Below are 26,209 nucleotides of genomic sequence, written 5' to 3' on the forward strand. Positions count from 1 at the left end.
TATAGTCGGTTTCACGAGAGATGAGAGGTTTCATCCTTCAGGGGTGGAGTCACGGACTTGGCATCATTGATTGGGTGGCGGTCTCTGCGCCGCTTATTGGCTGTTGTTTACTAGATCTAACCTACCGTAACATAGCCTGCTATCTCTTGCTCTCTGCTACCCCAATGATACCAAGTCCGTGAGCCCACCCCTGAAGGACTAGTCCCGCAAGCTCTCGTGGAACATACTTTTTTTTTATATAGGAGTGGTTACTGTCCCCTCTTGAAAAACGGGGGATGGGGAGGTGAGGTCCTTGCAGTACCCATAGATTGACTATAAAAAGCTCTTGCTGGAGATTACGAGTCCAACTCGTGATCAGGCCGTGGTGGTAAATTACACACACACACACACACACACACACACACACACACACACACACACACACACACATTCACAAACGCACACAATCATTCATTCACTCATTAAACACTTACTGTGTTGCTCTCTCTCTCTCTCTCTCTCTCTCTCTCTCTCTCTCTCTCTCTCTCTCTCTCTCTCTCTCTCTCTCTCTCTCTCTCTCTCTCTCTCCCCTTTTCCCTCATTCCACCACATGACTTCCTTATCATCTTTTTTTTCATCTTCTGCCTTTAACAGGGAGACTACACAAGTGCGTGGAGACACTACCTGACGGCACATGGACTGGAGCCTTCCAATGCCTTGCTACTGGAGAACATGGAGAAACTACGACGGGCACAGGACCTTAAAGCAACGGCGTCTGGACTCCCGCACTGCCTCACCAAGTCCTGATGGCAAGCGGACCTGGACTTATGGTAGTTATTGTTGCCAAATTGTAGGGCCATGGTGTCGGCGGAATGGTAGTAATGATTGTGGATATGGTGGTACTATTCGTGTTGGGGGAATGGTAATGTTAGGTGAGGTACTGGTGGCGTTGGTAATGGTGAGGGTGATGTTGTTGGTGCTTGTACAGGGGGAAGAACTCGTTCTTTTGGTTTGTTGAATAATGGTGATGATGATTATGGTGGTGTTTGGTGGTGATGGTGATGAAATGAATTGGCTATTTCGTGTTACTCCTTCTCCAACTGCTGCTTCGCCTGCTGCTTATTTTAACGCTGCTACGGTTGCTATTTTCACTGTTATTGGTTACTGATTACGTTTGATTTTTGGTCTATCGAGAGTAGATTTGATGTGTTTCTATATTTTTTTGTGTGTGTGTTGGATAAGGTGTGTGGTTGGATAAGGACTATTTGTTAGGACCCTTGATGCGGTAATTTTATAAGTGCATATGTCTAACTTTCGTCATTTCTTTGGGTTATTTTTGTGTGTATAGAAAAGACAAACTACGGAAAATTATGAGGTGAGTTGCCTCACCACCCATGTATACGTACATGCATAGACGGGCGGATTAAAATGTTTTTTTTTTGTATTCGCCGATGGCGCCGGTAGGCTTTCTTGATGGGGCCTGATGATCGACCCCAGCCCGTCGTGGCGCAGGCAAGTGTTTATAGTGGCCCCATCTTGCATTGGCTCATGCTGCCCCCGGGAGCTCATCTTTGATCCTAGAATCAAGAGTCCGGGTTGATAGATGGTCTTCTGGACAGCATATTGGTAGTTTTAGGCCACTCGGCGGTGACTGAATAATCCCAGCTTGTGGCACCGGGCGGAGCGCGAATCCGCGTCAATTGTTGTATATATAGGATGTTGTTCACATACAAAAGTTACAGAGGATAACACACACACACACACACACACACACACACACACACACACATCGCTCCGGTGGCTCAATCGGTTAGAGCGCCGCGCTGCAAGGCTTCACGGTCAAACAGGCGGCGGTTCGAGCCCCGCTCAGGCCAGTTTCTTTCCGTTGACTAGGAGTGGTTACTGTCCCCCCTTGAGCAAGGGGGATGGGGTGCGTGGTGTGTGAGGTCCTGGCAGTACCCAGAGATCGACGATAATGAGCACTTACGTCGGGAGGGTACATGCTGGCGAAAGCGAGTCCAACTCGTGATCAGGCCGTGCTGAATTATACACACACACACACACACACACACACACACACACACACACGTATACAGACACACACCAACCTTACTTATATATCTACCAATTTGTCACATTATCCTTTCACTCCCATTTTCTGTTGGGCAGCTACCGGACAATTTTTCCTTTTTCTTCTCCTTCTCCTCTTACTTCTCCTTTTCCCTCTCCTTCTCTTAGTCCTCCTCCTCCTCTTTCTCCCTGCTCAAGTACTCAGTTTCCTTCGTCTTTCATCAGTAACAAAAGAAAATAGGAAAAGGTTGTGATAAAATATTAGAAAACGTTGATACGCGCGTGGTCACCGAATGAGTCACGTATTTCTTGCAAGGGAACAATGGAAAGATTTATTTGCTATATAAGTATTTTTTTTTCCATATTAATATGTTAAATCTTGTTCATATTATTGTCAGTAATAATATCATCATTAATATTATAATTATTGTTATTATTATTAGTATTACTATTATTATTATTATTATTATTATTATTATTATTATTATTATGATTATCATTATTATCATTATTATTATTGTCTATTTGTATTGCTACTCCTTTTGTTATATGATACTATTGCTATATTATTGGTGCTGCTTTTACTATTACAATATTACTAGCGGTGCTACTACTACTACTACTATATTTATCTATCTATCTATCTATATATCCTATCTACCTCTACCTTTGCTGTGGTAGACGGTCACTTTTTTTCCCCTAAACCTATCAACAGTGGTGTCCCACAGGACTCTGTCCTGTCTCCCATTCTCTTTCTGATGTTCATCAATGACCTTCTTTCCGCAGCAAACTGTCCTATCCACTCGTACGCCGACGACTCTATTTTGCATTATTCATCTTCTTTCAACAGAAGACCCTCTCAACAGGCAGAAGGAACCTGGTGTCCTTCAACGCCTCAAAAACTCAAATTCTCGTCCTATCAACTCGACACAATCTTCCAAACACGTATCCCATATTCTTCGATAACACTCAGCTGTCACCTTCCTCTACACTAAACATCCTCGGTCTATTTTGAACTCAAAACCGTAACTGGAAACTTCACATATCTTCTCTTACGAAGTCAGCTTCCTCGAGATTAGGCGTTCTGTATCGTCTACGCCAGTTATTTCCACCCCGCACAGTTTCTATCCATATACAGGGGCCTTGTCCGTCCTCGTCTGGAGTATACATTTCACATGTGGGCTCCACACACATAACTCTATTGGACAGAGTAGAGGCTAAGGCTCTTTGTTTCATCAACTCCTCTCCTCTTACTGACAGTCTTTTTCCTCTTTAGTTCCGCCGCCATGTTGCCTCTCTTACTATCTTCTATCGATATTTTCACGCTAACTGCTCTTCTGAACTTGCTAACTGCATTCCTCCTCCACTCCCACTGCCCCGGTGGACACGACTTTCTACTCAAGCTCATCCCTATACTGTCCAAATCCCTTATGCAAGAGTTAACCATCATCTTCATTCTTTCATCCCTCACGCTGGTAAACTTAGGAACAATCTTCCTTCATCTGTATTTCCTCCTGCCTAGGAATTGAGCTCTTTCAAAAGGAGAGTATCAGGACACCTCTCCTCCCGAAACTGACCTTTCTTTTGGCTACTCCTCTTAAGTCTTTTCATAGGAGAAGTGATTTGCGATCTTTTATTCATTATTAATTTTCTTCTTTTTTTTTTTTTTGCCTTGGGCTGTTTCCTTTACTGTAAAAAAAAAAAAAAAACAGCTGCTGCTGCTCCTACTGTTACCACTACTATTCTGACTGTTATATTTTATAGCATAATATGCTATTTTTTTATTGTCTGGATGAACTAACTTCCTTAAAACATAAACAAATCTTAAAAATGACAACCATAATCACGAAACACAACCCCCCCCCCCCCACTCGCCACACACACACACACACACACACACACACACACACACACACACACACACAGACACATACAGGCATGCACACTCATGGACAATCTCTCTCTCTCTCTCTCTCTCTCTCTCTCTCTCTCTCTCTCTCTCTCTCTCTCTCTCTAGTTGAGATGTAGATAAGAAGGGGTACGTCAGAGATCTCGCTGAGGATGTCGAGGGTTGTCTAAATGCAAATGGCCTTAAACCTGCCTTTCGAGCTCTAAAGAAGCTCCGCTCCAAATCCACTTCTCAGATGAGTACTATCCGAACGGCTAATGGGCAGATGGTTTCAGACGCGGATGGGTACCAGACTCGTTGGGCCGAATACTTTGGGCAGTTGTACATGGCAGAGCCCCCAAAAGGCCCTAAGCGAACAGCTCCCTCTGGCTGGGCTGGGTTGGGCTGCTGATCCACCAATATAAGAAACTTCACTCTCTCTTGCGAAAGTGAGAGTGAGGATGCTGAAATTTATAGCGTTTTGCAACGATCACTGAACAGCGACCCTGACGTTGAAAATGAATTTAATCGAAAATTCGTTTTTCTGGTACTAGTCGTATCGTGAAGAATATTATAGTGTGTAGAGTGCTGTACGTATGACAAATTTTGTTTTCCTACCATTTTTAAATGTCCTGTGCATTCAAAGGGCTCCCAGAGACACGCCAGTCCTCGTCGACAGATCGACTTGGTCGGCTCGATTTCGATCGCCGATAGAGTCGGTCTGTCGGCATCCTGCTACGGGCCGCCTTTGGCAAAGGCCCGTGCTCCCTCGTGCAGGGAGGGAGCAATTTTTTTGTCTTCGGACAAGGCCCGTTTCCCCTAGTGAGACTAGGGGACAAAAATTAAAGGGGGCTCAGGCAGCGTGACGCGGCATCCCCTTATGACGAGTATCATGCCATTTACTTTCTTCTCTAGCTCGCTCTTAAAAAATATATTGTGACAAATCTTGGTACGATACGTTTTAAGAGGCCTTTTGTCCCTATATATATATATATATATATATATATATATATATATATATATATATATATATATATATATATATATATATATATATATATATCGCCTGTGTAGCAGGCCCAAGGGCGGGATCCAAGAAGTGTTAGCAATGTTGTTAACTGAGATAGCAATGTTGCTAAGTGAAATAACAATGTAAACAACTGTAAAAGCAACTATCGGATGATTCCAACGTAGAGGAAGCGTGACTAAACTTTAAAAATCAATTACTCACTCAGCAGAATACATAGGAGGCGGTGGCTGAGTATTCAGCATGTCGGCGCGGCGTTCAAGAAGACGTAGGTTCGCGTACCGCCTCAACAAAGGAGCTGGTAATTTTTCAGCCACCGCCGAGTGGCCTAAGACTACTCACACACTGTCCTGTAGACCATCTATTAACCCGTACTCTAAATACACTCGAAAAGAGGATCAAATATGAGTTCCGAGGGACAGGATGAGCTAAGCAAGATGGCGCCATATAAAGACTTGCATGCAGTACAACGGGCTGGGGCCAACCACTAGGCCTCCCCAAGAAAGCTTACCAGTGCCATAGGCCAAAATGTAAAAAGAAAGAAAAAATGTCCTGTTTTGCAAGAAGTGACCTACCACTAATACAATTCAGCCTTGGCTTAACAACGAAATCAAACATTTATTAAGAAGAGACATTTGTTTAACAGGCTAAAGAAAGTGCAAAATACACCTGAAAATATTAGACTTCATTATGAAGCCAGGCGACGAGTGAAGAGACCAGTAAGTCAGGCAAAACGTAGGTACGAAGAAAATTGCCCAGATTATTGCAGTAATTTCATTAATAAATCTGCTGATGACAAAAAGATTGGTAATTCGGTCGTAACTGATGGAAACAGGCAAAGCCTCCAAGAAGATTTGTATAACATTTCAGCTTGGTCCGATAGATGGAATATGCCTTTTAATATATATACGTGCCAGGTTCTCCAAATTGATACAGAAAACTAAGAGGTTCAATTACGAAATGCTTGGCGTGAAATTTAAAAGCGTGCTGGGTTTCATTAAGATAAACTTCTCAAACAAGAATAAAGATGTAATACTTCCACTGTACAACAGTTTAGTCAGACCCAATCAGAATATATGGTACAGTTTTTGCCTCCCAACCACGCAAAGGAGAGATGATATCCTTGTGCAACAAAGGAAAGGCTCTCATATCTTAAGCTGCTTTCTGTTGAGACATGTCACCTCCGATGGAAATCGATTGAATGGTTCAAAATACTCAATATTTTTACGAATGTTGACAAATTAAAATTGTTCATGTTCAACGACACGTTCCGAACGAAAAATAATGGCACAAAACTTGACTATAAACATATAAATTTAAACTCCACCAAATATTTATTCACCACTTTGTATCGCGAGCATGGAATAAACTCTCACCTTCAGTGGTCCACTGCAGTACGATTTTAAAACCAGCTCGACCGCCACTTCCTTCAACTCGATATTCATTAAAACTACAAATGCACAGTCTTGGTGACATTAAATTTAATATGATTTCATTTAGGCTTTCGGAAAGACCATAGGGTTTGTGTGGTCTGAATATCTGTGTAAATCTCTCTCTCTCTCTCTCTCTCTCTCTCTCTCTCTCTCTCTCTCTCTCTCTCTCTCTCTCTCTCTCTCTCTCGAACACCCACCCCCACCCCCACACACAACGGAAAAAAAAACACGCCTTCTCACCCCTTCTCCTCCTCCTCCTCTTTCCCTCTTCAAAATTGGGGTTCCTGATTAGGTGTCGCTGTTTTTTCCGAAATGGCTTGTCAGTTTTCCCTCTTTTTATTTACTGCCGTTGGGGTGCCGCTTATGACAAATATAATGTATGTGTGTGTGTGTGTGTGTGTGTGTGAGAGAGAGAGAGAGAGAGAGAATATGTTAATTTTAATGGATGACGTATTCGTGTCTCTCTCTCTCTCTCTCTCTCTCTCTCTCTCTCTCTCTCTCTCTCTCTCTCTCTCTCTCTCTCTCTCTCTCTCTGAGAGGCGTAATATATAACGAGACGATTGTTTTTTTTACAAATAGATATGATGCTTCGATAATGATCGTGTCAATAAGATACTAGTAGTAGGCGAGTAGTGTAAGACATGGTATACGCTTAATTAGATCAGATTCAACATCGACAGTATTATAATTTGTTAACTAAAAGTGTGGTTGATTGAAGGATCTTATTTATAAATAATTTGGCAAGGGGCAGTATGATACATACCTTCAAGAAAAGATTAGACAGAAATAGAATGTGTTTGGTTGACAGAAGCCTATTGGCCTCCTGCGGACTACTCTCTCTCTCTCTCTCTCTCTCTCTCTCTCTCTCTCTCTCTCTCTCTCTCTCTCTCTCTCTCTCCGCGCTTGCTTGCTAATGGCAACTCGGATAATATCTCATTCTACACACACACACACACACACACACACACACACACACACGTCTCCCTTACCATATTAAGCATCGAATCGTCGAGACATGTCAACATACACGTCACGATAATATCAGTATGCTCATAACGCTTCATAACACACACACACACACACACACATAAACACTCGCGCAATAAACGTCGTTACACACATCACCACCACATAGCACCACCACAAATCACCACAAAACCACTACTGTGCAAACAGCACCACACACAGAACACCTCACACAACACCGCCTAACCACAAACACTAAGCCAACACCGAGCAGCTTAAAGCAGGATCAACACATGGCAACACAAACAGCAACAAGTTTGAGGCTTAAGTGTTCAAGCAAACAATACAGCAAACTCCGCTGCAGCACAAAAGGAATGTTGAATGATGAAATAAAACATAAAAAAACAAGCAGTACACTGGAAAGAAATGTGAGAACAATAGTTAAGTAAATTATCGACTTTACATCGTAGTAAAAAAAAATCGTTTTCTCATTTAGGTTCTTAGTGTAAAATACAGCAAATCGAATATAACATGAAAATCAAAGAGTAGGAAAAAAAGGAACACGAGTAAAAAAAGAAAAGAAAATCACCTTTCCTAATTCTCCTTTAAGTGAAATGGATATAGGTATATTGAAACCACCGAAAAAAAATGTTGACGAAATGCAATAATAGGAAAATGAGCCGTACCATATGTAAAATTAACAAAATAAGAACGAACAATTTTAACTAAAAATAAACTAATCCACTACTCATTTACCCGCCTCCACTTCTTCTCCTACCCTCCCTCTCCGCCACCTCTCCTTTCTTTGCCTTCCCTCGTTGTTGTTATTCAAAGATTGTTCCCTCCCTATAGGGGGGAGCACGGGCCTTTGCCAATGGCGGCGATATCGGGTGACGCCAGCCGAGTCCACCAAGTCGATCTGTCGACGAGTACTGGCGTGTCTCTGCCTTTCCTTTCTATTCCTGAATTAATATCACTCCACCTCTTGGCCACCCATTTCTCCTCTTCTCTTCTTTTTTTTTCTCACAGCCACCCAAAAAACTATAAAATAATATATTTTTTCTACACGCTTCACTCAATTAAACGTGAAACATTCCTTTTACAATTATTATTTTTTGTCACCTATGATATCGCCAATTAATGGATGGATGACTGGGATTTAAATAACGTGAATCAGATACATAAACGTTAATCAGCATTTTGCCGTTAATCGTCACGAATCTATCGAATAAGGGAAAGGGGAGGATTGGGGGTGAGCAAGAGAAGGAGGATGTGTAGGAAAGAGAAGATTGGGAAATGAGGTGTGAAAGTGAACATAAGAACATCAGAACTTAGGAGTCTGCAAGAGGCCGGTCGGCCTGTACAAGGTAGCTCCTTTGAACATAAGCTCCCGTAAATCTAACCCAACTTAATATCGCTGTCCATTAATTTATCTAATCTATTTTTGAATGTGACAATTGTATTGGCACTCACCACATGACTGTTCAGCCTATTCCACTCATCCACCACTCTGTTAGTAAACCAATTTTTGCCTATGTCCCTGTTGAATCTGAATTTATCCAGTTTAAACCCATTACTACGTGTCCTACCCGGTTCTCTTACCAACAAAGCCTTATGGATATCCCCCTTATTAAAGCCCTTCATCCATTTATAAACCTCGATCATATCTCCACGCACCCTCCGCCTTTCTAGAGAATGCAAGTTTAACTGTTTGAGTCTTTCCTCGTATTGCAAGTTTCTTAACCCCTGAATCATCTTCGTCATCCTCCTCTGCACCGATTCTAACATTTTGATATCCATTATATAGTAAGGTGACCAGAACTGAACTGCATAATCAAGATGAGGTCTAACTAATGCTAAATATAGTTTGAGGAAGTCTTTGGCGCTTCTTTTGCTCACGCTCCTTGAAATAAATACAGTACCCTGTTAGCTCGATTTCTAGCTTGAATGCATTTTGCCCTTGGACGGAGATCAGAGCTCACTAAGACCCCTAAATCCCTCTCGCACCCAGACCTGCTTATGAAAGTGTCATTTAAGCAATAGTTATGTGAGGGGTTGTTCCTACCTACACTCAGAATATTGCGTTTCCCTACATTGAACTCCATCTGCCACTTACCCGCCCAGTCATACAATCTGTTTAGTTCATCCTGGAAAATACTAGCGTCCTGATCCGACTCAATTACTCTACCGATCTTGGTATCATCTACAAACTTACTGACATCATTACTAATTCCTATATCTAAGTCATTGATATCAATAATGAACAAAAGTGGACCTAATACCGAACCTTGTGGGACCCCACTCGTAACACAGCCCCAGTGATTACATTTTTTTTTTAAAGCTCTTCATGGGGGATGTGATGCTGAGGATGATAGTGAAGTTTCTAATGAGAGTCAGAGGGTGAAGAAAATGAGGAAATCAGTTTAAATAGTAATGGTAGTTGAGGATAAAACGAAATTAAAGTGTCTATAGGCCACAGACACAGTCATATATAACCTTGAGACCACCGGACAGGCCTGATCAGTTCCGACCAGATTGGATTCGTGTATAAGTTGATTTAGGTCTGTTCATCCGAGACACAGTTCTTTGAATGGCGACTAAGCAGTATTTTGTTTTTAAATCCGCTAACTCATCTGGTTTAGAGTGAATCGTATTGAGTGTGCTTTGATTGTGAAGTAAAACATCTTCACTGACAGCGTAAAGATAGTAGGCTATCACCAAAATTAACTGTTCCTTTGCAGACGGTCTTGTATCCATACACTTGTATAGAAACAATGAGTATCTGTGGAATATTAAAAGCAAATATTATATAGACAGAAATAGGAAATACTAAGATCACAGGTTGTGGAGAGATGGCTAAAGAAAACTTCAAATATTCCCGAAACTCTTCCGGTAATAGACAAACGTAATGTTGCAGTGAGACATTCTTATGGAGCTATTGTCAAACGCATATTAGTGTCTTTCATTTCGATGGTAGAGACTACAGGTGAGAACATCTCCAAGTATGTTTCTTTGTCCATTCTTAAATAATTGATCAAAAGTCCTTGTATTTATCAAGGCGGTGTGACGTGCCTGTGGTTCCTCCGTGCCTCCGGTTTTCATATTTTTTTTAATTGTTTTTACATGTGACCTATAGCGCCGGTAGGCTATTACATAGGGGCCTGATGGTCGGCCCGAGCCCGTTATGGCGCGGGCAATTGTTTACAGTGGCATCATTAATATTGGCTCATGCTGCCCCCCGGAGCTCGTTCTTGATTTCACTTCCACAGCTTCTTCTAGAGTCCGGGTTGATAGGTAGTCTTCAGGACAGCATGTGGGTAGTCTTAAGCCACTCGGCGGTGACTTAAAAATCCCAGGTGGTTAGCGGCGGATTCGAATACGCATCATGGACAACGCGCCGAATGCGGGGCCGGTGTAGCGTGAAAAATAGTTGCCCCGTGATAAACTGTTGCCTCCCCATCTGCGCGTGCGTGCCCGCCCCCCCCCCCCCTCTCTCTCTCTCTCTCTCTCTCTCTCTCTCTCTCTCTCTCACAGAGTCCCACAGCAAAGTGTGCCAGAGGTGTGACAGGGGAGAGTTTGAAACAGTTGAGCACTTGACGCTGGAATGTGAGAAGTATGAGCGATTAGGAATGGATATGATGCAAATAATTATCCAACCTGAAATGGGCTGTGTGAGATGAAAGAAGTGGTTGAAAGGACAGGGACAGAAGGGATGTTGCTGCTGCTGGGACTATGTAGGGAAACGGCTGAGAGGAAGATTGTGGCAGTGAAAGAGCTCCTAGAGAGAAAGAATGTGGTAAGTTAGGAGTAGGGAGTAGAAAGTATGATGGGTACTGTTTGCTTTTGTGTGCTATTTTATATATATATATATATATATATATATATATATATATATATATATATATATATATATATATATATATATATATATATATATATATATATATATATAGGTGTTGCCATTACAAAGGCCTGATGTGGAAGAAATCCCAAGTCAACAGTAAGATCATGATCAGGCATTGCGTGATGGGAGACGCGAGGCCTCCGTGCTCTGCCGAGTCTGGGAGCAAACAGGCCGAGCCAGGCCACGCATGCGCAGATGGGAGGCAACAGTTTTTCACGGGCAACTGTTGTTCACGCTACACCGGCACGCTGATCATTCAGTCACCGCCTCCCCATATCATGTCACAACAGCGCGTGCGCGGTCAACCACGGGGCCAACCCACCGTCTAGACTCCGCCCACATAAACACGTGGACCTCTCTCTCTCTCTCTCTCTCTCTCTCTCTCTCTCAGAACAAGGAAACACGGGCGGCGATCGGAAAATTCCAGAAACCCCGGGTGGTACTAGGCCGCTCCTTAAACCAGAAATATCCGGTACGGTGGCAGTTCTAAATATAGGATGGGTCAGCGTTGGTGGAAATAGCAAAGAACAAAGGGTCACACGGCAGGCCAAGCGGGTGACCCCGCCGTGTCAGTGAGACGGAAAAAAAACGAGGCGCGGGAGAAAGCCCGGCCGCAACAGTCACCCCCCTCTAAGAACAGACACGGGGTCTCACACAGTGGCCCGCCGTGCGCTGTGACGGGAAACAAAAAATATAACAAATCACACAAATGCAAATTTACAGTAAACACTCAAAAAATTATCAAAATGAACTGGACAAACAAAAGTATAATAAATTATCAATATAACTAAAGTTAAAATCATATGACACAAAACGTGGTTATAATCTCCCCTCAAAATATCAGACAAATAAATCAAACCCACCAAATAATAAATCTTCAAAAAATAAGTCACACAAAAATCATAAAAAAATCCTCAAAATAAACTCAACCAAGGCACTGATTTTTCTTTTTGTGTTTCGGCTCCTGCTCCCGCCGATTGAGCGCGGCGCGGGAGCCGAAACACAAAAAGAAATATCAGGGACTGGCGCGGAAAGTACACCAGCCTGCCGACACTTGTCCTGACCGGCAAGCTGCTTGTCAGGGCGGGAAGCGGGTTGCAACCGCCTCCTCAAAGGGGCCTCATTCTTGAGGGGTCCGTCGTCACTCTGCTGCACCTCCTTCTGCCCCTGGAGGTACGGCACCATCTCGTCCTCCATCTGGACGTCATCGACCACACCCGAACTCCCCACATGTGCGCTGCTATTGGTGAACTGAGGGATATTAATACAAGCAGGGGGAGTAAAAATGTCGGAGATGTTAAAGTCTCCCTGGTAAAAATGGTCTGGCTCGGGCGTGGCTGTTTCCTCTGCGTCTCGCCTCTCCGCAACGGCGAAGGGCGTAACGGCAGAGTAGGGAGGAACCTTGGGCGTTGTTGCCCCCAGGTCAGGCGTTGTCGGCGGGGTCTCCGGCCTCTCGCACGACACAAGCGTGGGACTCGATTTCCACCCGACTTCCCGCCAAATCGTTCCCTAAAACAAAATCAGCCTCCCGGACAGGAAGGTGCTTAACAGCAGCCACGGTCGCCAAGCCAGAAAAAGCAGTTAGAATCCAGGTAAAGGTCCACGAGGGGACGTGACTCAACCACACCAAACATGCCCTTTAAGGCAACAAACTTACCTGTTTCCCGGCCGATCGCCACATCAGCCTTCACAAGAGAAAAGAGAACACCCGTGTCTCTCAAAACAGTGACGGGAACTGTCTCCCTGTCGTGCGTTATGGAGCCCCTAGATAAAAATGGCTTGTAGGAACCCTCTACAGTCTACAGGGACCTCCTTGCCTTCAAACAAAACACCCTCCCCAGGTAAAACACTAGGGGTCTCACGGTAACGCGAAACTAAAGAAATAGGCTTCCCCTCAGAAGCACGAGCGCGTGAAACAGATTTATTAGGCGGTCCAGGCGCCTTGGCTCTCAGGTTTGGGTGAAGTGAAAAAATGTACTCCTTCATGTGGCCGCTCTTGCCACAATGAGTACATGAAAACTTGCCCTTGACCTTGAGCGGAGAAAAGGAGGGAGAGGCCTTGCCTTAACCCTCAGAAAAATGCTTACCCTTCTGAGAAAAGCGGTCTGGCTTCTCGCCAGCCGATCTGGACTTAAACTGGTAAGGGTGTGGCGTTTCGTGCCTGTTTAAACAAAAAATAGTCTGCCCTATGTTGCTGCCTCCTCTAACGCATTATAGGGTTTATCGGAGAGGTGTGACGCGACCTCTCTCGAAGCACAAGAGAAAAATTCCTCTACAAGGATGAGTTCGCGAAGCGCCTCAAAACTAGTGACTTTCCTGGAACGAAGCCAGTGAGTCAGGGCCACGCGCTTGGCCCTAGCGAACTCAAGATAGGTCTGCCCTTTCTTTAAAGTCTGCTCATGGAACCTTTTCCTGTTGGCTTCTGGTACCAAGGCGTAGGCTTCGAGTACCCTTGCCTTCACGACATCATAATATCTGGCCTCCTTATCAGACAGAGTGGTGTGCGCACTCTGGGCCTTCCCCACGAGGCGATGCTGGAGAAGGAGGGGCCAGGTGTGTCGTGGCCAGCTCGCGATATTCGCCGTTTGCTCGAAGGCGACAAAAAAAAATCGTCAGGCTGCTTCTCGTTGAAAATGGGAAGCAGCTTGGTACAAGGTGCGAGGCTGGGCAAGGAATAATGTGAGTCACTAGGCCCTCTAACGTGTCTGGAAGGGCCACGTGGCCTACCAGCCGTCGCTTGCTCGGTTTGTGCCCTCGTGAGCTCAATCTGCAAGCGGAGCATCTCTAACTCTCTATCCTGAGAACTCGGGGTCACAGAACCACTAGGAAAAGCTTGAGTCAGTGCATGTTGTTGGGCAGGCGTGGGGTCAGGGTCTTCGCCCCTGCCCTCGCTGTGTGCGTCCTGCTCCAACGCAACTAATCCTAGCTGGTGCGAGACTAGGCTCGCCAGCTCGGATTAATTTAAGGCTACTAGGTTCTCAGCACCGAAGTGCTGAGCCACGAGGCGTAACTCAGAAAGTGCGAGTCTACGTAGACTGTCGCACGTAGGCTCGCTGTTAATAAACGCAACGACGTCTTCGTTAATGATCGCCATAATAACGAAAGGAGTGTATCTGAAGGCGAGCCTGGCGAGGTCGCCAATTCTTACGTCATCAGTGTCGCTACTGGTGTGGTCAAGGGGTCTTGGGAAAAGTTACCCCTCCCCCCCCCCAAAGAAAAGACAAAAACAAAACCGGGTTGGCTAGGCCTCAGAACACCAGGTTCTTTTCCCCTTAACCGAACAACAAAAGGAAATGAATAATTTAGAACAAAGGAAATGGGCAAATGGAAACGCAAAGTTACTAAAGACTATATATTTACAAAAAAAAGTTAATATTTACATTATTTACAAAAGAAAAGTAAAACCCAAGATTGCCGTATATCTGCACTGAAACATGGCGGACATATTTAAATATCCTCTCTTGTAGAATTTGCTTTCAAAAACTTTAAAAAAAACATTACGCAGAAACTTATCAGCCGATTTCAGTATTATATATTTCATTTTAAAGAAGAAATTATGCTCTTTTTTTCGTGTTGAACAAATTGAAAGGATTTTTGTATTTAACTATAGTATTATTTTTTCCTTGCAATTTCAGAGATTCCTGAGAGTTTTTGAAAGCATAAAAATCACAATATGCCTAAAATAAGAGCTTTGTAAAATATTAATCACGCAAGCTGGTACCAAAGGTCTAATCATTCATTTTACAACTATACGAATGATATTGGTAAGACAGGTTTGTTAGAATGCTACTTTTAAAGTACAACATATTACTAGTAAAAAATATTCATGCCTCGTGTGGCCTCGTGCTTGGGAGTGAAATAATTTCTAGAGGAGTTATACACCATGATAAAGTACAACTTTAGACAAAGTTATCATTGAAAAATAGAAATAAAAAACGATGTCTCCACCAAGAATAAATATCGCCGACCCTCCCTTAAAATAAATTTATGAGTAGATGCTACGCACGAGTGTCGCTCGTATTGACAGCAGCATATGAGTGTCGTTGGTCACTGGCGGCACTTGCTTACCACTCCACTTCACACATGGCCTGCGACTATGGTATGTATTTTTATCTAAAACTTTTAGCACCATTGTTTTTTTTATGTAACAATTTGTAGGCTGAAACACAAATTCAGCCTATTATAGTAAAAAGCAGAGGCTACACCTGTTGGGATAGCCTAATAACGTTACTAGATTTTAGATAAAGCAGAGCAAAAAGATATAAAGCTCTCTTTATAAGCACCTGTAGCCTGCAAGATAAGTAGAGCCGATCATAGCTGTACCTGTGTAAATAGATAAATATATATATATATATATATATATATATATATATATATATATATATATATATATATATATATATATGAACCTAAGAATATTATATTTTCGTATTACTTTATTTATAATATAATAACACACACACACACACACACACACATATATATATATATATATATATATATATATATATATATATATATATATATATATATATATATATATATATATATATATATATATATATATATATATATTGTTTTTTACATCTTCGCCTGTGGCGCCGGTAGGCTTGTTTTTGGAGGGGCCTGATGGTATGGCCCAGCCCGTTCTGGAGCAGGCCAGTGTTTATAGTGGTGCCATCTTGCATTGGCTCATGGTGCCCTCCCGGAGCTCATCTTTAATCCTAGAATCTAGAGTCCGGGTTGATAGGTGGTCTTCTGGACAGCATGTGGGTAGTTTTAAGCCACTCGGCGGCGGCTGAAAAATCCCAGCTTGGTGGCACCGGGCGGGGATTGAACTCGCGTCGTCCTGAACGCGGCGCCGTCACGTTGTCGACTCAGTGTGTGCGTGTGTGTGTGTGTGTGTGTGTGAGCTGCTTGTAGCGCCGGCAGGCATTCTTGAGGGGCCTTATGGACTTCCCCAGTCCGTTAGGGGCGCAGGCTAATTTTATATATATATATATATATATATATATATATATATATATATATATATATATATATATATATATATATATATATATATATATATATTTTACGTCGCGTCCTATTGCGCCGGTAGGCTTGTTCCCAGTGAGGCCTGATGGTCGTCCCAGCCCGTTCAGGTGCAGGCGAGTGTTTATACTGGCGCTATCTTGTGTTGGCTCATGCTGCCCCCAGGAACTCATCTTTGAGCCTCTCTTTGGAGAGGTAATCTAGAGTCCGGGTTGATGGGTGGTCTTCAGGGCACCATGTGGGTAGTCTTAGGCCACTCGGCGGTGACTGTAAAATCTCAGCTGTGCCGCGCCCATGATTCGAACCCGCGTCCCTCCTGGAGCTCCTGAACGCGGCGGCGGCACGCTAACCACCCAGCCACCGCCTGCCGTGATGTGTGATTCTCGCTTGACCCATGTTATCCCCCGCGCTTCACTTGACCGAAGTCGTTGAAGCTAAGGTTGAGTGGAGATCCGGACAGTATGTGGGTAATATTTCGCAACTCGGCGATGACTTGAAAAATCAGCGTTGTTCCGTGGGGACTGGACGCTAGGTCCTCGGGCTCACCACGCCCGCACGCTAACCACTCGGTCACCGCCTCCCCTACTATATAATCATTTGTAGGTTCAGGTAGCTGGCTGATGGTGGTGGTGGTGGTAGTGTGGACTATTTGACGGGTGGGGAGGTAGAGGTGACTGGTAGTGATGTTTGACTGGCTGAATGTTTGTGGTGGTGGGGGCTGACTGACTGGTGGTGATGGTGTGGCTGGCTGAGTGGCTGACTGGTGGTGGTGGTGGTGATGTGGCTAGCTTACTTATTGTGGTGGCTGATGAGTGCAAACTCAATATTTTTTTATATAAAATGTGACGGGAAATAAACGATTCACAATTCCTTGTTCTTTGGAAATCGATAATATGATAGCTTGGGCCTTCTATTGCGAGAAAAAGTGCAATTTACCGTTTACTGGTGATGAGGTTTCAGGCTCCGCTCCACTGTCAGCGCAGTGCTCCTCAGGGCCGTCAGCAATAATGATGTTAGCCTCAATAATAATCCTCGATATGCACTTATTCACAACGTCGTAGTGAGTGAGTCTTAATTGCTTTCATGGACAACCTCCTGATGTCCTTTTAATAAACATGGTATCATTATAGTCACTTGGCTATGTTTGGGCTCGTGCTAATCACAACTTTCCTTTTTTTATTGTATCACAAATATCCATTGTTTCATTTTCCATTTATCTGATATTTTCTTTATATTATCACAATTCTGTAACGGTGTACCGGGGGGCGTTTAAAGGCGTTGATTAAGATTCAGCTTCCTTTAAGGCGAATATATTATTAAGCCTATATGTACAGGAGCGTCTGAGCGAGAGAGACTGCAGGTGTGTGTCAGTCGGACTCTCGTGAAGGAGTGACGAGTTACCGATTGGAAAACAACGAAGTTACAATTGGTCACGTATGTCAAGGTGACCTCTAAGCTTGATGAAATGCTTCGTATACAAACTGAGACGGTAAACACTGACGGACGACATTCCTATAAGGTGGCGTGATCTATCTGTCGTGGGTTTTTTCCATTGACAATTGTATGCCTAATTCGTGGTGATATTAAATAATAATAATAATAATAATACGTTGATATCCTACTATAACACTGCTCGGTCACCTACCAGTGATCGCGACCTCGCGATTTACAAAAATCTAACTAGCAGTCTAGTTACCATTATCATACATAGTGGGATCTTGTTAAGCAGACTGCTTATGATACAATTACATGAAAACACTGGCTATGTAAGAACATTTGTGTAGTAATAATATAAATAGTGAGAGGTGAAACACAACGTGTGTGACTTGAATCATAAGAAATCTCTCAAAAGATAAATATAAGGACACATGTATAAGTAGCTATCAACTGGCATAGTGACAGACAATGAACCGTTCATCTAGCTCCTAAAAAAAATACAGTAGTGAAACAGTACACTGTTCAGATACAGGAGCAGGGGAATGCCAGTTTGCTGTCATTTGACTTGCTAGAGAGAAAGAAAAAAAACTTACCTTGCCAGTGGCCTCCCTGCATCCTGTCGCCTTGTCTGCACAATCAAATGATCGTGCAGGACAGAGTTCCTACTAATAAGGTAGCACATGACGACGAGACTGACGAACATCAGAAACATTGGCACAAAAATTCCAGGGTACAAGTAGGTGAGGTGCAAGTATTCAGGCAGCGTTTCCTCCAGGGTTTCTGCAAACTCTGTTTCGTTTGCGAAAGATAATGAATTAAGGGAATTAGTCACATAAGAGATGCTGGAGAAGTGAATGTTATCGAGAGACCGCAGAGGAAACACTCGATGGGAAATATTGGCCGTGAAAATCAGACGGATCCGGGACGGGTACGTTGTTATGTTAGTGGAGCTTCCGCGATGGCATAGTGACCAGTAACCCGTTGATAAGTGGTACCCTCCGGGCAGATTACCGATACATAGAAGGACTGAGGAAAATAGAAATAATGCAGACCCTGAAAGTTCTTATGGAAAACAGGTGTTGGGGGTAGTTGCTTGTAAGGGCACAGGGAAAGAGCGTCAGACGCGTTCACCCGGGTGAGGGCGATCTCGCACACTCCCACTCGAACCGGTAGAAAGGCAAAAAGAGACGCAGAGCAATAAAATCGCCTGAAGACCGTCTCCTTGCAATACTGCAAGAGTGAGTAGCTACCCGTTGAATACAGAGCGAAATCCTTCGCGATTAAGACAAGAGACGGGGACGTGTCCAGGGCTAACACACTGTCCTTAGCGGAAAAGGGAAATGGGACAAATTCGTGGGCCTCAAACACGTCCGCCGTCTAAAACGGAACATGGATGATTATGGCATCGGGGGTGAGGCTGCACTCAATCAAGGGGTAAAAATATTGACTCATGTCTGGGTTGAATAAAGGCTTGAGACTATAATGTTGATACCCGATATGGATAGTCGTTCTCAAATCGTGTAGAGGGAACAAGGCAGGTGTGACTCTACCGTGCGCCGCATCAACCATATTACTAATAACCTGCTGATTTACCGTTGCGACAGAGTTAATGACGTTTTCCAATACATGCAAGTCCTGATCTAGAAGGAGAAACTGATTCACCTGGTCGATCTGCTTGACAACTATGTTGATAACTTCTACCATCTTATTCGTTTGCTCTAGCAGTTCCTCATTGTGAGTATGCAATCGGAGGTTGAGCAACCCCCTCTTTACCCGAGAGTGAACTGAGTGAAAACTATAATCCATGTCTACTTCATCAACTTTTCCCCGTAAGAACAGAATCCTATCCTCCAGTAGTTCAAAAAAATTCAGAGAGTTGGTACTAGAAGGTGCCTTTGATTCCCTAGTCTTGGTTGCCCGTATGGTGTCTGCCATGTCGAGTAGTTTTTCTGAGACTATCCTGATTGTGTCTGTGGTGTTGGTCAAGGAAGTATATGGATATTTTACGAGGAGCACATCTTCTATGAGGAAGACCTCTCCTATGTGTGGCGTGAGGGCGCCAGACTTCAGGTGGATGGGTGTCGTTGCAAACAGGGAGCCGAAGTACAACAAGATGATCAGAAAACGCAACATCATGATTTTGAGCCTGCAATGCTGCGGCTGTTGAGAGGGGTTGATGGTGAGGGTGTTCTTGAACCTTGACTTCTAACTCTGAGACGAAGTCAACCAACTTCCCGGTCGGTTTGAAGGTCAAGGGAAGGGCAGAACGGCGGTTCTTCTCGAGAATAATCAGCGGACGTAGAGTTGGTGACGAAGGATGTCGTCGCCCATGGGGTACGTGGAGCCTTGGAGTCGCGTTGGAAGATCTTGGCCGCGGCAGGAGCGCGTAGAATGGTTGAGGGACGGCGTGGAGACTGACTCCCGTAATGGCTGCTGAAAACTGCTGACGAAGTAGACGGGCAGGGGTGTGGCAGAGCGGGCGCCGGAACACTGCTGCCAGACGTAGGACGGCTGCGGGTGTAGATATGGCGACCTGGGTGTGTAACCTCTTGAGAAGGCGCCTTGTAGGAACGGTAAGTAACTGGTTGCAGTCACCGGGAGACGTCCGCGTTGGCCCAGGTTGGCTGTTCGTCGGAAGAGATTTGGGCCGATGCTCCCGGCAGCGGCGGTGTTGCCGCTGTGTTGCTGGGAGCTTGTGGGTGCTGTGGGTTGTGCCGCCTTCTGCGTACGCGGAGGGCTTGGAGTAAGCTGGGAGTGGCTTGTAGTGCTTGTAGCAGTGCTGGCTTGTAGCGGGTGGGTCGGCTAGTAGATTGTGGCCCTCGCCGACGGCTGCGTAGGCCTGTAGTCGGCTTGTGACTCCTTCCTTCCTTCTACGCCTGTCCCCGGAGTTGATGGTGAGTTCTCGTGGCTTGGAGCTTGGAACTCGTGCAGGAGAACGAGGTAGCGAAGGGCTCTGGCGCGATGGGACACCGGCTGCCATCAATTAATGTAACGGTGTACCGGGGGGCGTTTAAAGGCATTGATTAAGACTCAGCTTCCTTTAAGGCGAATATATTCTTAAGCCTATATGTACAGGAGCGTCTGAGCGAGAGAGACTGTATGTGTGTGTCAGTCGGACTCTCGTGAAGGAGTGACGAGTTACCGATTGGAAAATAACGAAGTTACAATTGGTCACGTATGTCAAGGTGACCTCTAAGCTTGATGAAATGCTTTGTATACAAACTGAGACGACATTCCTATAAGGTGGCGTGATCTATTTGTCGTGGGGTTTTTCCATTGACAATTGTATGCCTAATTCGTGGTGATATTAAATAATAATAATAATAATAATAATACATTGATATCCTACTATAACAATTCAATGTCCAATAATTATTTCCAACTCACGGAACATTTATCACACACAATTTATCTTCGAGTCTCAGACACCAATTAACAGCCATGATCGGTTATGTTACGAATTATCTCAATTCCAGTTTGAAGAAATACTAAGTGGTTGATTTCAGGCTTCTTGTACCTCACACAATGTATGCATTTCCTCTCAGCCATGGAGCAATCTTTTGATTTATGATCACCAGCGCACTTGTAACATTTTAGGGCTTCTCCATTGTTCTTGGCAGTGCAGTTGGCCTCAAGATGGCCGTATCTTTGACAATGGTAACATATGATTGCATGGTATCTATCTCTCACAGTGTACACTCCCCATTCTAGTTTTATCTTGTCATGATGTTTTGAATCAACTATCTAACAGTTGGATCACATTTCAAAATATAGTGCATTGTGCCACCAGCAGCAGGCTTGCTAAAAATCTTCTCAATTTTCTCCTCAACTCCTGGAATCGAGTGTAGGAACTCATTCCTGTTTAACAGTGTCTCAGTTATCTTATCCCCGCTCTCCTCCTTATGCACATTGCAGATCATGATTTTTGGCCTTAGTTTTCCCACACTTTTTGTGCTAACTTGCTCTACATTTTCTAATTTCTGAGCTGCTTCATTCCTTGTGTTCTCATCATCAAAGTTCATAACAATGTTACCTCCATTCGTGAATCTTGAATCAGTTATCTGAATGCCTTGTAATGCCTAGGAAACTTCATTTTTCATTTCAGTATCCTTATTGTCTTGATCAGAGGCCTTCACGACAAGCAGATTCTTCTTCCTCCTGCGTCTGGCTACGTCAGCAAAACTGGCGCAACCCGACTCTGCCTGCTCATCACAAATTACGCCTGCCACCTCCCTCAACTCCTCCTTGACACTGGACATTCGCGATTCAACCTCATCTTTAACCACAGATATTTCCTTAAGCTAGATTCCTGGCGCCTAGGCAGGTTGGTAAGCTTGCAGATTGGCTGCTCCGCTCTTCCGCTAACACTCATGTCGGACCACATCTTGCATGCTCGAGTGAAACATGTTTCTTTATTATATGCTCAATTCATATACGAGCTAGCCAGTTTTGGTTGACACCATCAGACTCAGCAGTGACTGTAGAATCAAGATGTATTTTAAAAACTCGACAAAACAAATAAGAAAATGGTATTACGATGAGTTGAACCGTGAAGATGTTAAAAAAATGTTTATAACATGTTTTACTTATGCTCACTATTTTCAACAGTTGTTCATTGACTGCAGAAATATATTATTACATTACGTAGGAGAATTTCTCGTGAACACGATAGTGTGATCAGAATGCAGTTAAAGCTCTACGTATTGAAAACACATAGTTATTTATAGCAACATTTCACTCGCCCCAACCATCACGGCGCTCGAGACACCCTGTATGATGATGTTAAAAATAATGAGTCGCGCGCGCCATGATGGTTGGGGCGAGTGACATGTTGCTATAAACAACCCTGTGTTTTCAATATGCGGAGCTTCATCTGCCATGCAATAAATATGTTCACCAGGCTGGTCAGTGAAAGAGGATGAAAGCCAAAGCTGGTGGTGAACATTGAAATCTCCCAAGATGGAGATTTCAGCGAAGGGAGAGTGAGACAAGATGTGCTCCCCTTTAGAATTCAAATAGTCAAAGAATTTTACATAGTTAGTAGAGTTAGGTGAGAGATAAACAGCACAGATGTATTTAGTAATAGAATGACAACGAAGTCTTAGCCAGATGGTGGAAAATTCAGAAGAGTCAAGGTCGTGGGCACGAGAGCAAGTGACGTCGTGTCGTTGCGCACGTCGGCGCAACATCCTGCTTTGGATTGAAATTTAGGATAGAGATAGTAGGAGGGAACAGAGTAGAGGTTGCTGTCAGTAGCCTCAGAAACCTGTGTTTCGGTGAGGAAGAGAAAATTAGGTTTAGAGGAAGAGAGATGGTGTTCCACATAATGAAAATTAGAACGAAGACCACGAATGTTGCAGAAATTGATAAGGAGTAGGTTCGAGGAGTCATCAGGACACCTCTCAAGTCGGCAGCCAGAAGGGGAGTCCTCCCTGGGGGAATTTATGCCCCCCCCCCCCCAGGCGGGGACTCCGAGGCAGTGAACATTTTTCGCCATTTTGAATTTTGAATTTTGGGAAAAGGTGTGTGTTTTGTGTGAATGTAGTGTGGTGTAGAAAGAGAGAGAAACTGTCTTTAGAGAGCATGCTGAACTGCTCTCTGGTGTTGATGAGACAAAAGGGAAACGGTTAGTGAGGACATGGGAAGGGTCTTTGAAGGGCTTCAGCACCCTCCTCGCTTCCCATATATCCTCACCGGGAGTATCTCACGCCCGTTCGGTGGGTGTCTTCTTACCTATTCCTACTATTACGTACTACAACCACCGGGTTCAAGTCTCGCCAGCCGCTATTAGCTGACAATTTTAAGGCATCGCCGAGTGGCTTAAAACCAATCACATGCTCTCTTGAAAACCACCTATCAACTCGAATTCTAGCGAAACTCTCGACCGGAGTTTAGAGATGAGTTCCAGGGGCCAGCATGAGGCAAGCAAGATAGACCGACCAGCAGGCTGTAACAAAAGATAAAGAAAAAAAAAGAAAGGGAATGGTGGGAGGGATCGAGGTTACGTGGAGGAAGAGGTTGAGAGAGGTAGGGAAAGGAAGAGAAAGGGAGGGTCAGGATATCCCTCCCTCTGCGCCACCCTCGGGAGCCACATTAGAGGATTAAGTGTGCCCCAACGTCTTCAGGAGTTGGCTGGTCGATGGAGGCCGTTTGTTTTTGCTGTCCAAGATATAATTTACCGTTATGGCACACCTCCACTACCTCTCTCTCTCTCTCTCTCTCTCTCTCTCTCTCTCTCTCTCTCTCTCTCTGGTGGTGGGGGAATGGAGTGCTGGAATTTTAATGGCATGTTTCTTGCCTGTGCTGCCCTTTTTATTATTGTCATTATTTTTTCTCCGTAACGAGGTAATGGGCTCGTTCATTACCTTGATGCACGGTAACTGGTGGAGGCGGTGCGGAGGACGGCGGTAGTGGTGATGGTTATAGTGGTAGTTGGTGCTGGTTAGTAGTGGTGATGGTAATGGTGTTTATAGTGATGATGGTCGTGTATATAATTGTGTTGATAAACGAAGAGGTGGTTACTGTAAAATTTGACCGAAAATAGATGATGGCAGTGATGGTGATGGTACGGAGCGGAACTTTCTTACTATCGAGAGGGCGGTTGCTCAAAAGGGTATTTTTTATTGTATACGTTGTATTTTATACGTAGGATTGGCTATATGATAATATAAATGCGTTTTAATAGGAAGTTTTTCATTAAACAACACCAATCAATGAGATCTTTTTTTTCATTATTGATATTTGGAAAAGTAAAAGGAAAGTTTTTTATGGGAGGCGTTTGATTATGTGTGAGAATCCGTTTAAATGAGCCGTTTATATAAAGGATAATCGGTTAATTTAGGTAATAAATGAATTATGGGTATTTTTTATTAGGATAAAAAATAATTGTTCAATTTGAAAGGATCAGAAGAAAAATCAAACCACCATTATTATAGGAAATTCAGGTGGTTTCAGGATTTACTTCTTGGAGGTTGCCTGATTTTAAGAAGTTTGAGTGAGGTTAAGCTACGCTTCAAAAGGGCGTCTGGAGAGGAATGTTGAACGATAAGGTGTATGTGCCCTGTGGAAGGTGTGTTGTGTGACATCAACAATTTTTTTTCCTCCGAGATCCTAGTCCTGGTTGGCTCCAAAGAAATGATAGATTATATAATACCCCCCTTGAGTTTAAAAAAAGGTGCCTAATGCGCTAACGGATATGACTGACGGTGGAATTGATTATACTTATGCTTTGGAGCCTAGATTTATAAGCAGAGTAGTGGTGGCAAAATAAAGAACTAACCAACCATCTGAGTGGTGTACTCACTAGCTGCTATACCGACTTGCTGACTGACCCTCAAAGTTACTTACTGACGGATCGACTGTAGTGACTTATTGAGTGATCAGCTAATTCACTTGTAGAGAAATGATCGACGTGGTGACTTTTTTTTTTACAGCTAAGGAGGCAGTTCAAGGGCGTAAAGAAAAGTATTAAAAAAAAAGCCCGCTACTTACTGCTCCTGAAGAGGTCAAAGGAGTGTCCAAACAAAGAGGTCAATTTCGGGAGGAGAGGTGTCCTGATACCCTCCTCTTGAAAGAGATCAAGTCGTAGGCAGGAGGAAATACATATGAAGGAAGATTGTTCCAGAGTTTACCAGCGTGAGGGATGAAAGAGTGAAGATGCTGGCTGACTCTTGCATAAGGGGTTTGGACAGTATAGGGATGAGCATGAGTAGAAAGTCGTGTGCAGCGAGGCCGCGGGAGGGGGGGAGGCATGTAGGTAGCAAGGTCAGAAGAGCAGTCAGCATTAAAATATCGATAGAAGATAGAAAGAGAGGCAACATGGCGGCGGAATTTAAGATGTAGAAGACTATCAGTATGAGGAGGAGAGCTGATGAGGCGAAGAGCCTTTGACTCCACTCTGTCAAGGAGAGTTGTGTGAGTGGAGCCCCCCCACACACATGAGATGCATACTCCATACGAGGGCGGACAAGGCCCTTGTAAATGGATAGCAGCTGCGCGGGGGAGAAGAACTTGCGGAGACGGTACAGAACGCCCAGCCTCGAGGAAGCTGATTTAGTAAGAGATGAGATATGAAGTTTCCAGTTGAGATTTTGAGTTAAGGATAGACTGAGGATGTTTAGTGTTGAAGAAAGTGATAGCTGAGTGTTGTCAAAGAATAGGGGATAGTTGTTTGGAAGATTGTGTCGAGTGGATAGGTGGAGAAACTGTGTTTTTGAGGCGTTGAAGGACACCAGGTTCCTCTTGCCGCAATCGGAAATAATAGTAAGGTCTGAAGCTAAGCGTTCTGTTGCCTCCAGCCTTGAATCGTTAAGTTCCTGTAGGGTGGGTCTTCTATTAAAAGAAGTTGAGTAATGCAGAGTGGAGTCATCGGCGTAAGAATGGATAGGACAGTTCGTTTTGGAAAGAAGATCATCAATGAACAACAGAAAGAGAGTGGGAGATAGGACAGAACCCTGTGGGACACCACTGTT

The 26,209-nt window shown here is 43.9% G+C and overlaps 1 protein-coding gene across 1 annotated transcript in view; it reads left to right on the forward strand.

Moving 5' to 3' along the window:
• LOC126981178 (protein O-mannosyl-transferase TMTC1-like) overlaps window positions 1-22,135 on the forward strand; it is a 37,419-nt gene extending 15,284 nt beyond the window's left edge. The window contains exons 4-5 of the mRNA XM_050831893.1: window positions 634-809; window positions 21,844-22,135. Coding sequence (XP_050687850.1) covers window positions 634-786 — 153 coding nt within the window. The 3' untranslated portion in view covers window positions 787-809; window positions 21,844-22,135. The remainder of the gene's footprint in view (window positions 1-633; window positions 810-21,843) is intronic.
• Window positions 22,136-26,209: the final 4,074 nt, after the last annotated feature.

This window comes from Eriocheir sinensis, chromosome 47 (genome assembly GCF_024679095.1).
Source record: "Eriocheir sinensis breed Jianghai 21 chromosome 47, ASM2467909v1, whole genome shotgun sequence".
Classification (NCBI taxonomy): Eukaryota; Metazoa; Arthropoda; class Malacostraca; order Decapoda; family Varunidae; genus Eriocheir; species Eriocheir sinensis.